Source organism: Antedon bifida, chromosome 11 (genome assembly GCF_963402885.1).
Source record: "Antedon bifida chromosome 11, ecAntBifi1.1, whole genome shotgun sequence".
Classification (NCBI taxonomy): domain Eukaryota; kingdom Metazoa; phylum Echinodermata; class Crinoidea; order Comatulida; family Antedonidae; genus Antedon; species Antedon bifida.
In genome coordinates, this window is record NC_136236.1 from 12482600 (window position 1) to 12495789 (window position 13190).

Sequence of the window (13190 nt, forward strand, 5' to 3'; positions counted from 1 at the left end):
GTGCTCCCTTGCCTCTGGCACGGTAAGGCCCTCTCATAGCCTTGCGGGTACCACAGCATCAGATGCTTTGATGTTATTGCCTCATGATGTGTGGTGGAAAGGAGGACGTTTAAATATGTGAAACCCAAACACAGCTCCAGAAGCTCGCATAGCTTTAACTATTTTCCACCGATCGTGTTCCACGACGCTCTACCGACTGAGCTATCCGGCCCTCTGGTTCATAGCAAGGTTAAAACTAGTTTCATTTCCTCAAAATTACATTCATGAATATGCATATTTATGACCTAACGATTAGAATGACGTAATATGAAGCATTTATAAAAACATACTATTATTGTCCCTGTTAGTTGTGTACATTGTGTCTTAACGGCAATTGGATTACTCTCAGCTCTAGCTGGGGGTCGAATCTCTACGATTTTTTTTTAGTTTTTTCCTTCAGTTTTTTTTTTATAGATATTTGGAGGGCTAAGTTAATTTAGGATAGGCAGAGGTTGGTCCTGGACACATATATTTTCTTTCATACTTCATAAGTCTAATTTCTGGGAGGACATAGCAGATCTTTTTTTCAGAATTTCCTCAGGTCAGTCACAGGGGGAAAAGGTCGGTTATTGAAAAGTAATAATCAAAGAGAATTTTAACGGAATTGATCTCGGCACCTTCGCTCGCTCCGTGTTTCAATCAAATGTGTTATTCTTTCTGATTTTACTTGCCGAAATAAAATACAATATTACGGATATTACCCAACAAAGATGACAACAAGATGATATTATACAAAAATATACACAATACATACAAAAATGATAATAAAACATTTAATTTGTAAAAATAATGTATTCTACTACATAATAATGTTTTTAATAATATATATTTGACGATCTCGAAGCTGCAGGTACAGTACAAATTACTGTTTTTAATATAAACAATCCGTAATAGTGAATGAAAGGTCTGTTCCATACAACCTCATATTGCAAGTTTACAAAAGATCAAATGTAAACAAAATATTGTTCAATAAATCCTCACCATTTTGCTGGTTTCAGTTTGTTTTTTGTCGATTTCGGATAAAAATAAAACCCATTTATTTATGTCTTATTTTTAAAATGTTCCCAATTGCCTCGTCTTTCGTACAATGTTACCAACCATTCACCATGCAGGGGTCACTTTCCTTGACCTATAGGGTTTTCTAAGCAGTGTTACAGTTCCGATACCTGAATATTAATTCCAGCGGTAATATATCCGTTCACAAGCTCAACACCACCTTCTGTAGGTGAGGGTAGAAAGGTTGGGTTTATTATTCCAGCCATAACTGTCCCGTTTCCAGTAGCTGATGTTGATGGCCGATCTACTGACCTCAATGACTTAGTTGGCCGATGATGAGTGCGAGGTAATGGCGTTGGATGGTCAACTGACCTACTTCGTTGACCGCTTGGTGCAGCACCATTTGGCAAACCCAATCGACCATTTGTTTGGTCACCGCCTTGACTGACCGCGTATTTTAACGACGTGGGTCGTTTAGATCCAGGTGGCGGGGGTGGAGGTGGGTCCGATTTTGGCAGTTCATAATTCGAATCCACCTCTGTCTCGATAGGAGGAACATCATATAAATGTGGTCTTTTTCGATTTGGGTATTTCATGTATATACCCTTGTTAGTCTCGGGGGGTAGGCTGCGAGGTCTCGTTAAACTACGTGACATAGGGATCTGTAATAGCATAGAAGATTTCTGTTCAGAAATACAAGAGGGACAGCGGTGCGGCAGCTTAGGCGGTCGTCGTGACGAAGACGGTAATGTTTTACTTTTGACTAACGCAAATTGTGGTAGTTCCTCGTATATTGGAGATCTAAACACAGAGCTTTGATGGCTGCACACTGATATTGTGGATGACATGTAGATATCCTCTTGAATTTCTTTTTCTTTTTGTTGTTTTCTAGTTTAAAAAAATAATATCAAGTTTCACTTTCCTGCTTTTTAAATGCAGTCACTTAATATTATCCAATAAAGTTATAAGTTCAACTAAAACGGTTTATTTTTTAAGTATTGTTACTTGGCACTTACCTTTTATAACAATATAAACACATGAATAATAAAACTACGATTAATAATGCCCCACCGGCAACAAACAACGCATACTGAGGAATGTATATGCCTAGAAACAAACAAACAAATACAGTACTATACAATTAGTATTCCGCAATAAAATAGAATCAGAGCCATATATAGAGAGAGTTACGACTTCGAATGGATTAGAAGCCATGTTTGTGTCCAACTATTCCTATGTAGCGTATGGAGTTGAGTCTTTTGTTTTGAAAATGTATAACGTTCAAAAGGCTTTAATTATCGAATTTAATATCAAAACAATCAATTTGATTAAAGGTTTTTGTTAAAATAATAAAAAAATTATAAAGTTACTGCGAACATGATTAAAAACAACAAAAATAGCAATTTCGGAACGGCTCTGGTTGTGCGCTCCATGCACGCTCTACGCGTGCGCGTTTAGTTTGTACAGCGATTCTCTATAGTAATGCATTGTTTTTACATTTTGTTGTTTAAAAATCATGTTCGCAGTAACTTTATGATTTCGTTATTATCTTAACAAAAACCTTTAAACAAATTGATTGTTTTGATATTAAATTCGATATTTAAAGCCTTGTGAATGTTATACATTTTTTAAGCAAATGACTCGACTCCATACGCTACATAGGCATAGTTGGACACAAACATGGCCGGTGTGCACACCACGTGACTTTCTAAAATCCGTGAACGCAATGCCGTAACTCTCTCTATATATGGCTCTGAATAGAATGGGGAAAGAGCGCCCTCTATATCGTCACACAAAAATGTTCACAATGTGAATAAGGTCTTTTTTAGCAACTAACACAGCGTACGGCGTGTTTTTACTTTGAATGCACCTCAAATGCGTAGTGATTGCCGACATGGATCAGGAAAAGGAGCGCCCTCTATATCGTCACGCAAGAATGTTCATAATGTCAATAAGGTATTGCGTACAAGGCGGCAATTGCGTACGCCGCGCGTTCATTTTAAAGCATCAAAGACTGTACTACTAAAATAATCAAACTGATATAGTATCAGGATTAACAAAAAATAAATAAATTCGCTCACTAAATTCATTACAAGACATGGTGAAAATAATTACCGGACTTTGTACATTGTAGTTGTTTACCAGACCATTGACCGTTAGCGCCACACTCTCGTTGGCGGTCTCCTGAAGCTCTATCAAAGCCATCCTGACAGTCAAACATAACACTATCACCTGTCTGATAGACGGCCATGTTGTTGCCAATGACAACCGCGTCTTGAGGCGTGTCCAATGACTCACATGTAGCCCCTGTATTCAACAATAAAAATGCAATTTGGTTTAGCTATCATAGACAAAGCATATGAAGTAATTATAACCAATATATGTTTTGACGACAGTAAATAATACTTACTTTCTCTGCAATTATGTTTTGTTAGTCTGTCATAAGCCCTTTGGCTTTTGTATTGTCTTAGTGTGAGACTATAATAAATAAAAATACTACTAAAATACTCACTTGTTGGCGGAGCGTTTGTTGGAGTTGTCCTTGGTAAATTATTTGTTGCATGCGAGCCATTTGTAGGTTGGATTGGGATCTCAGTGGTTGTATCAACTGTTACTAAATAACGATACAAATGATACATTTTGTTACTATGAGGCGAGTTTTAACGAGGCTTGTAGCATTAAGGCCAGTTTACACAGACGAGCGGTAATAAAAAAAATATAGAATCTATGTTATTCCTATTGACCATTTACACACAACTCGGAGCGGACGGGCGGTTTCCGCTAAGGATAGATACATATTCTACGTGGAACAAGCTACGCAGTTTCCGCTTACAATTACTGCTCGTCGGTGTAAATTGCCATTTAGCCTGAGCTAAACACATTGAGAATAAATAAGAGTGTCCGAACCTGTTCGGCAGCAAACAGCTACGGCCCATATACCTTCGCCTCCAGTACCATATGCACTGCATACGTTGCTGTCTGTGGATGAAAAACAATCAAATACAAAACGTTCAGTCAAACACATTCTTCTTTTACTCGTTACTACTTATCCATCATACATTCACTCTTCCATTTATTTATAAACCCATTCATCATTAATCTACCTGCACCCATACCTCCATTCATTACTTACCAATGATTGCACCTTTCGGGTCACTTAATGTCTCGTTACTGGTGTGGACATTACAACCGGTCATCTTCCAGCCCACATTACAATTTACTGAGGCTAATACACTCCTGGATGAAGTCCTCACGTGACATTCAAGACCTGGTGCTCGACAACATGCTGCATTTGGGGCTAAAGTGTAAAGATCACAACATAAAGATATGAATAAAGACCATGGAGGGTGTCATGTTAATCCGCTGCTCATTATTCTGGTCAAAAACGTTTTCATAAGATTACAATGATAGTATATATTATACTGTTTTATAGAGCGCCTATACAAGTGTTTCTAAGCGCTTTACACACAAAACAGAAAGATTTATCAAAGAAACATCTGGTTTTGGTTGATACTCTGGTCCGTCGAATGTTTTAGTATTTACTTATTTATTTTAGAAGTACTTACTTATTGATCGACAACTGTAAGCATTACACATGTTGTTATTTAATTCCTCCTCTACATTACTACTTATTGATGAGGGCGTTATGCCGGATACTCCTGGACTTGCACCTCGAACACATGAAAAATGAGAATGCGCCATACAACCTAAAAAGTACGCAAACAATACGTACAAATAAAGACAATTGTTTTTTGTTTTGGTTTTCTATATTTAGGCAAATTGACAAGGATACCCATAAGCGAATTCATTCACTATTCTTCCTAAAGGTGGCAATCTTGTTCACAAGACATATACAAGATTTATTTATTTATTCACATTTACTTAGTCATCAATTACATCATAATTGATATACAACTGATCAAAAAGATTCTGCATAAAAAAGCTGTAGCTTCGTTTTTTTGTAGGACCCTTTTACATAAGAACAATATAAGTAAATAGAATAGAACAGTCATTTCCCATAAACAAAGATGTTGTTAATCAGCATATAGTGATAAAAAGTATTTTTTGACCTGTTTTTTATACATTTAAAAATGCTCTACACAAAGAAAGTTGTAAACTATGGATATTTGTCCGACATAGTGAATTACGATTGAGTAGGGAAGGCTATCTTGATGCATTACGTCATCGTGTCGGACACATATTAGGGCCATATAATAATCTACGTAATGTGTTACTCTTACCGACAGCTACGTCATCATCATTTGGGCACGTGACACTGTTTACCCCATGTGTATCTAAATCGGCGATACTTGAGGGCGTAGATGGATAGGAACACTGCATCCCCGTCCACGTACAGCACCTGGCGTACGCTATAACACCTGCAATAACAAACAAATATGTAATGATTCATCTACAATACGTACGGTTCCTGATCTTTATTTAATGTACATATCCATCTACAATACGTACGGTTCCTGATCTTTATTTAATGTACATATCCATCTACAATACGTACGGTTCCTGATCTTTATTTAATCGAAACAAAATTTGTTATACATTGTAGTCTTAATACAAATGGAATCAAAGAGAAATAAACAAATTGTTTCTATAGACAATCTTAGTATTGTCTATAGACAATCTTGGTATTGTCTATAGAAAAGAGGAAGTAACATGTTCAATTGTCCAATTACTGATGATGTAATTATAAGCAAATTTGAATGTTGTTTATAATGTATCCAACTTCTTTAGGAGGTTAGAAATAGTAACTTAGCTCAGACATACCTGCCCCATGTTGTCCATTGTAAGCTCTACATACTACAGCGCCATCACTATCTACCTCAATCATCTCTCCATCTCGTCTACCTTCATCTACGTCATTTTCACCGAATGATAAACATGACGTCATAACCTCATTATCTCTACATCTTACTTCACTAAAATCATCATCATCGGTTCCAGACAGTTCTGATTTCCTGGTAGTACAGACAGGCTCAGCACTCTGAAAAAAACAACAGAGGCCTAAGTTAAAAAAACTAGTAACGGTACAAGGCAAAAAATATGTACGAAATACACATTTGAAAACCAGTATTATGTCAGAGATTAACCCTAAATTAATCCAGTTTAATCTGGTATGACGTCAAATAAATGGTATCTTCATCCGGGGATTCCTCTTAACTTACCTGAGAGTATATTGTTTGTATTACCATCAGTGAGATTATTATAAATTGTCGGAGTATCATCTTCATATTGCTACGTCACATCATGGAAATAGTCTTGTTATCGTAAGCTAGTTGACGGGTTCAGCATTGAAACAGGTACAGGAGTTATGATCACTAAAACTAGAAGGAGAATAAATAAATAAATGGAGAGAGATCATAATGAAATCGATCAATGTGGCCACTGATCTTCTTGATTGTAGTACAGTAACATTGGGTTTACATCCGTTACGTTTGGTTCCAACTTAGGCGCAATGTACGGACGTAAATACAAGCTTGTGATTGGTCAACTAACGTGCGTTATGCTTACGTCATTGCGTTGCCCGCAAGTGGGAAACAACCTTTTACATGGGCTTGTACATTTGAAATAGACCTACTATCATTTAAAATCACGGAAAGCCTAGATGACGATATCTCATAAGCCTATAAAGTACTAGTTCAATACGTTAATAAAACTGTAAATTGTAAAAGGTTGGACACGTCAAGTGGATAACAGACAAACCACACGATGCCTGCTTTCTTTTAATGAATTGTTATCAAACGTTTTACTTGGATACATTTGAACAATGTTGATGTCTTAATCACAGAATTGAACTAACCACCTGCAAACAAGGCTTTGTGACTCGATTCAATTGAAAAGAACCGAAACATACAACAACAAATTGGGATAAAAAGACTGCAATGAACAGACTGCATTGGCAATCACGTAGGCGATGATAAACCGGATGACAGCAGACAATATACAAACGAAGAACCTCAATGGCTTAGTTAGATGTAATCTTTTTTATTGTCTAATAAGCGCCCTCGTGGTAGGCCTATCTAGTGTAGCAAACATACTGTTATACTATAGTAGGCCTACAGTACATCCCCACCGTACTCCCCTCTAACGACAAATTTTCAGGGTGAGGAGTATAATGTGGTTTGGTTGTTAAATTCTGGAAGTCGTAATTTGAGGGAATCTATATAATAGAGACAGGAGACACCATTAATAGGAGTGTCCATAAGGAGACTGGGTTCTCTAACAATTTAAATTGTCAATCATGACATTGTTTTTTTTAAACATTGTTTGGTGTTGGTGTGTAAATGTCTCTTAGGTTATACGATGATAGATGGAGACGGTCTATTTTATACCTCCATTGACAAATAGTGTAGGCCTACAGTTTGTAGATCTCTTATGCAGAGTATTTCCGAAATAAACACATTTAAATGTTTGTTAAAATGTGTTTATTTGCAGCCTTACAACTCATTTTTCTCGTAAGTCATCTATTCTAGATACCGCCATTGTTATAGTACTCTAGTCTTCACATGCTTTTGTATTCAATGTGTGTTACTGTATATGTATCAACCATTTATGAAAAATAATAATTATATCCAGCCATTATCGTTAAAGTGCATTCACACTGATCTGGGCCTCCGTGGTTAAATAAAGAATATTTGCTATGGTAACCTGCGCGAACGGGTACTGTTGGATACAAATATTATAAATATTCAATAATCGAATATTAAGTACATTTATGTAAAATAGAAATAAAATGATAATAAGCGTATGTATATACTCACAATGGATTCCGTTATTAACGTCAGTCAGTAGCCCATAAAACGTAAGTCTAATCTAAAAATGACACGGTCATAATTAAGATAGCATCTATTATTAAACTTACCTTCGTATATCAAAATATATAATATCCAAATAATAATTTACTTAAAATTAATATCCGTAATATTGATAAGAAGGTCGATAATATCGTTACATTATGTACTGGGTTGTTCTATAATCAAGAGATAGCATTATTGTATATGTATAAAATGGGCGAGGGTTGGCAGCATTTTCTAGCGATGATGTCAGAGCGTATTGCGCGTATAATAATAGAATTAATCAAGCGTGATGTATGTCCTATTGAAATCATTGTATAGAGCCCTACCTTCACAACAATGCTAAATCCTACTCTATTTACTCCATGCTTTAGGCTAACACTCAAGAGCCATAGGCAAATTATGAGGCATTCAAAGGGTACTGTGTATTGGAATATCTTTACGGTTCGATGGGAAACCCCGTGTGACGTCAGATACACGCGAGTGGTACACGCGCGCGCTTAATAGACCACTTTTATTACAGGTATAAATGACGTATGCTAGACTGCAACCAATCGATGACTGCTTATAGCGCGGGGTATATGACGAGAGGTGTTACGCATTGGAAACGTCACAACAAACTTACTACAGTAGTGCGATGAGGATTTGAAACGCATTGACCGTGACGTCATCACGGCGTAAAAAATGACAATATTCATACAAATGCCTATACTTACTCTATTTAAATATGTTATGTTAATAAGATAAAAAAATATGGTGTTATTCTACGTTGCAATATGTACAAACTATACGTCATAGTAACAGACTTAAATGATCATTATAACAGTACAGACTTAATTTATAACAGTTTATTCAGAAATTATTTAACTTTTGTCCGAATTAGCTTAGATATCAAGATATTTTAATAAATAATTTTTTTCTTTCAGATTTTTCTTCATCGGAAAACTAATGTACTATAAAATTAGGCAAGTAGTTGGTTTGGACATAGTCGTCGGTCGCCGGGATTATGACGTCATTTTTGGAGCGGCGGCGTTCATACGCGACGACGACATTAAACTCGTCTTCTTCTTCGTGTACTTCTGGTTCTTGTGACGTCAGTTCTTTACTAGAGTCACGTGACGTCGTGTGTTCTTGAGTGGTGTTTCTTCCAACTTGTCGATAGCCTGTACTTAGTCTAATTGGATTCAGGTCATCAAATGTTTCACACGATTCCGTTTGTTGCGGAGGAGGAGGAGCCGATGACTTATATTCAGCCATAACCGAAGAAAACTACAAACAAGAGACAACAGTTACTTACTGCAGTAAAGACAATACTTAAGGAATGTTGTCACAGCATATAATATTTTGGTGGTTATAAAGAAAAACAAAATCCCAAAGAACAAACATATTCATGTTTGAACTTTATTCTGCGCATGTGCATTATGTTTCTAAGTTCACAGAAAGTCTTTTCGACTTGACATGCTGCGTAGTCGCGGCGAGCGTCGTAAAAACAAAAAAGGTTGCTAGTGGTTAAGAGCATGCTTACCCAGTGTGGTAGATGAAATCGACGTCTATGCTCAAACACACGAAGGAACTTAACTACAGCGACTGAGGCGAACAGGATGACGACGACAGCACATGTGAACAGAGTGTGCGCCAACGACCAAGACGACGACGCAGTGACGTCAGCAACTCTCAAATAGTCTATAAACACAAAGTTACATTTATATTATACAGTGTTTTATTACGGTTTATGCTGTATATATTTCAAATGTTTGTTTGTAACTGAAGTCACACGAAAGACTTGTCGATTCTCTGTAGATACATATTGTATCACATGTGATGCCTGTATCGTATCCAATAACCTATACAGGCTCCATGGTGACACTCAGCCGACTGAAACAGTGCAACACACACCATTAACATATCCTGCAGTAGGCCATGGTTTGGTATTGAAGCAAAGATAGTTGATTGCATCAAGGACCTGGATGTGACGCAGGTGGTAATAAAATTACGTAATAACAATTTGTATTTTACCATAATAAATGTTTTAAAAACTAACCGTTGATTATGATAAAAATGTACGTCATCAATTAATGTTAAAGTTAAAATTGAAAAGCAGCTGCAATGCCGCTTACATAGAGGGATGAGAACAAGAGAGGGCGATCGGTCACATTACATAACATGACATTAAATAACATTAATGTTGCACATTAATTCACCTTTGACCTGCTGAGTAGCATCATGTTCATCATCTGCAACATGAGATTGTGTATAAATATTGGTGACGTCATTAATCAGACTAATCGTTCCGTCATCTCTTAATTGAAACTTCCTCGTGGAGGGCGGTGCAGGACTTGTTGTTCCCGAAAATACAGAAGTGACATGTGCCATGTACACTGCTTCTGGTTCTAGAGAAATGTCATTCACGTAGTATGTATTTGTCGGCTCTGGCGTATACAATTCATCAATCTATTGATCAAAAACAAGACGAAAATGTTGGTAAAAATAATGTCATAAATAATGTTGATTCATCGGTTGATAATATCCTAACGTGAACGGCCGCCAATTTAAATTCAAAAGTAGGCCTATGAACTAGACACTATTTTAAAAATCGGCTGGGGATAGATTAAATAATCAGTTTAATAATCAATTAATAATATAATAATAATGCTCTATACCTATACTAAAGCTCTGTCTACACTATCAAACTATGTGATACTAAAATGTGATATGCCCATATATGGACATGATGATTTCATATCACTACCATATTTGGGCATATCCCACTTTGTCAAACTAGTTTGATAGTGTAGACAGAGCTTTAGGCCTACCTGTAATCCTTCTGGGCCCATAATGATTATGTTTGCTTCTAGAAGAGATACCAAGTTCAATTCTTCATTGTCGACGCGCATTGGGACGTCAGTGTCACCAACCAAATAAGGTGTTGTTGGAAACAACAAGGTAAACACCAATGTATCGTTGTTGATCAAACTAATGTTGTTGATATCCGGAGCTCCAATGATACCTGCAGTGCATTTAACACAAATATAAATGATATTGTGTTTCAATATTGTAAATACTGGTTATATCTTTTTATTAGTGTTTTTAACTGGTTCACTCATAAGCCAGAATTGGCTGCTGCTATTGTAGTAATCAAGAGTGTGATTAAATAAATTAATAAATAAAATAAATGTGAAAGCAATCAAGTAGTTTCAATCACACCGCCAGCGAATCAAAAAGTGTACGCGCGCGTACACAATTCTGATAATTACTACGCCTTTTATGCGCACAACATTCAAGTTGTGTTTTTTTTCATGTCACTGACAATTTGACATCATACTTTCGGTTTTTGTTTACAAAAAAATAAGCTCCATCTTCTTTGTTGCTTAAAAGTACACATAAGTTTTAAGTAGCAACTTTTTTTTCCTTTATCTTTCGCACCTGTTTCTCTGTATTTGTTTAGAATCATCTTATTATTGCTTTTAATTACATCGGAATGCACGATTTTAGAATGATGTCTCCGCGGCACTTATTGGTTTCACTGCGGAAGTCGAAAGGAACTATTCAAACGCAATTATCCATAAATAAAAAGTACAAATCATCATTACATATTAGTATCATTTACAGGTTATGTTGAAGACTTCTTTTTAATAACGATAAAAACAGAACAAGGCCAAGGACAATCCGATAATATGTTACGTTTAGCGGGCACAACATTTTAAATGTTGCCTCTTCGTTTTTTTAAACATTATTTAAACATGTGACTCCAAAAAATGTGTGCTCCTTTGACAATGTAGGCGGATATAAGACAGCTTACCAATATATGACAAGACCAAATGAAAAATCTAATCTAAAAAGCTTTAGGCCTACCGAAGTACCTAAGTGTAGATTGTGTGCTAAGCACACAAACTTACCATGTTTTACTGGATTGTGTTCGGCAGCTTCAACCCATTCACTGAATATTCTATTTTGGCTGTAGTACGTCCTCACTCGTGCGAAGATCGGAGCTTGCATCGCAATGTACTCAGCGTCCTCCATCTGTATTTTACAAATTGTTGTTGATATGTTCTGACACATCTTTTCTATTTTCCATGGCCTGAATTAAAATAACAGTTGTAACATTTAAGCTTGTTAATTATAGGACGCAACGCAAGGACAACGCGCGACGCAACGACAACGCGCAGCGCAAGGACAAACGCACATCGCAATGACAACGCGCAACACACTGACAAACGCGTAATACAATGACAAACGCGCAGCAGCGCAAGTGAGTTGACCAATGACTCGACAAGCCACACTTCGGATGATTATAATCACGTCGTGAAGAGTATAAAACCCGATATTTACCCAAATTTCTCGCTATTCCTACTTTGGACGGTGTACGTGAGTGTAGCGTTGGTCACTTTTGGTCCGTCCCATGCCATCGTGGTGGACAGGTCATGTGTCACAACAGTCACATTATAAGGCTCATAAATACCTTGCAAAATAAACATTATTAAATAAAAATAAAATATTGAAAGACGTAAATAACAAAAAAATTGCCTATTATGGTAATACTAAGGTAATTGGTTAGTACGTGCGTGGCAAGTCATCTTAATTTCGCACATACCTAAAGCCCTATTACAAACTAGTCACAGTTAAAACAATATATTTCATCCTATAATTATTATTAAATTAATTTAATAACATTTGGCGACATACCTTTAATTCTTTTGACAGATACAGACAGTGTAATACAGAGAATAACAACTCTAGTGGTTCCATGCATAATACACGATGTCGCAGTCTATAAGCACCACTCACAAACCCAACACCACCACACAATTGATTTTAAAAAATTCGACGAAAGATAAACATTTTCTTTGTATACTTTAGTTTCGAATCTTATTAACTGTGCGCTTGTTGGTTAGTTTCTGTGACGTAACAACTTGTTCGGAAAGTCTGTTTCAGGTCGAAAAGATATATACTGACAGATATTGAAAAAAAAATAAATATGTAGTGTAATGTAATAATGTATATGCTACTCGGACAACACATACAACTAAAACTTGGTTCCCACGCAACTCAAGTAATTTGACCAATCACAAAGCAGTGATAATCATCCGTGGATTGTGATTGGTCAACTCACGTACGCTGCGCTTACGTAATTGCGTACCGCCCAATTGTGATGGAAGCAATAAAAACGAAGCTCATCTGAATGATTTCTTGCTATTTTCGTAAATTTCGCATGTTTCAACAATCGATTAAAAAAACGACAATTATGGATGGAATGGAATTGTTTATTTCAAAAACATATTCGTTGTTCTTAGATATAATTGAGTGAAATGACGTAAAACATTCATTTTACCCTTTTTAGAATGTTTC

General features: G+C 36.4%; 2 protein-coding genes across 2 annotated transcripts; both read right to left on the minus strand.

Annotated features, from left to right (window-relative positions):
• Positions 1-798: 798 nt before the first annotated feature.
• LOC144855744 (uncharacterized) lies at positions 799-8280 on the minus strand. Its single transcript, XM_078713664.1, has 11 exons — positions 7913-8280; positions 6216-6374; positions 5818-6034; positions 5277-5414; positions 4602-4742; positions 4169-4333; positions 3943-4014; positions 3548-3649; positions 3151-3342; positions 2052-2142; positions 799-1923 (listed from the first exon to the last, which is right to left on the minus strand). Exons 2-11 carry the CDS (start codon positions 6279-6281, stop codon positions 1191-1193), a joined length of 1917 nt encoding a protein of 638 aa, XP_078569790.1. The 5' UTR covers positions 6282-6374; positions 7913-8280; the 3' UTR covers positions 799-1190.
• Positions 8281-8722: 442 nt separating this feature from the next.
• LOC144855747 (uncharacterized) lies at positions 8723-12644 on the minus strand. The gene is made up of 7 exons (XM_078713667.1): positions 12528-12644; positions 12174-12303; positions 11741-11922; positions 10658-10851; positions 10046-10295; positions 9370-9527; positions 8723-9113 (listed from the first exon to the last, which is right to left on the minus strand). The coding sequence occupies exons 1-7, from the start codon at positions 12592-12594 to the stop codon at positions 8790-8792; spliced, it is 1305 nt and encodes a 434-aa protein (XP_078569793.1). The 5' UTR covers positions 12595-12644; the 3' UTR covers positions 8723-8789.
• Positions 12645-13190: the final 546 nt, after the last annotated feature.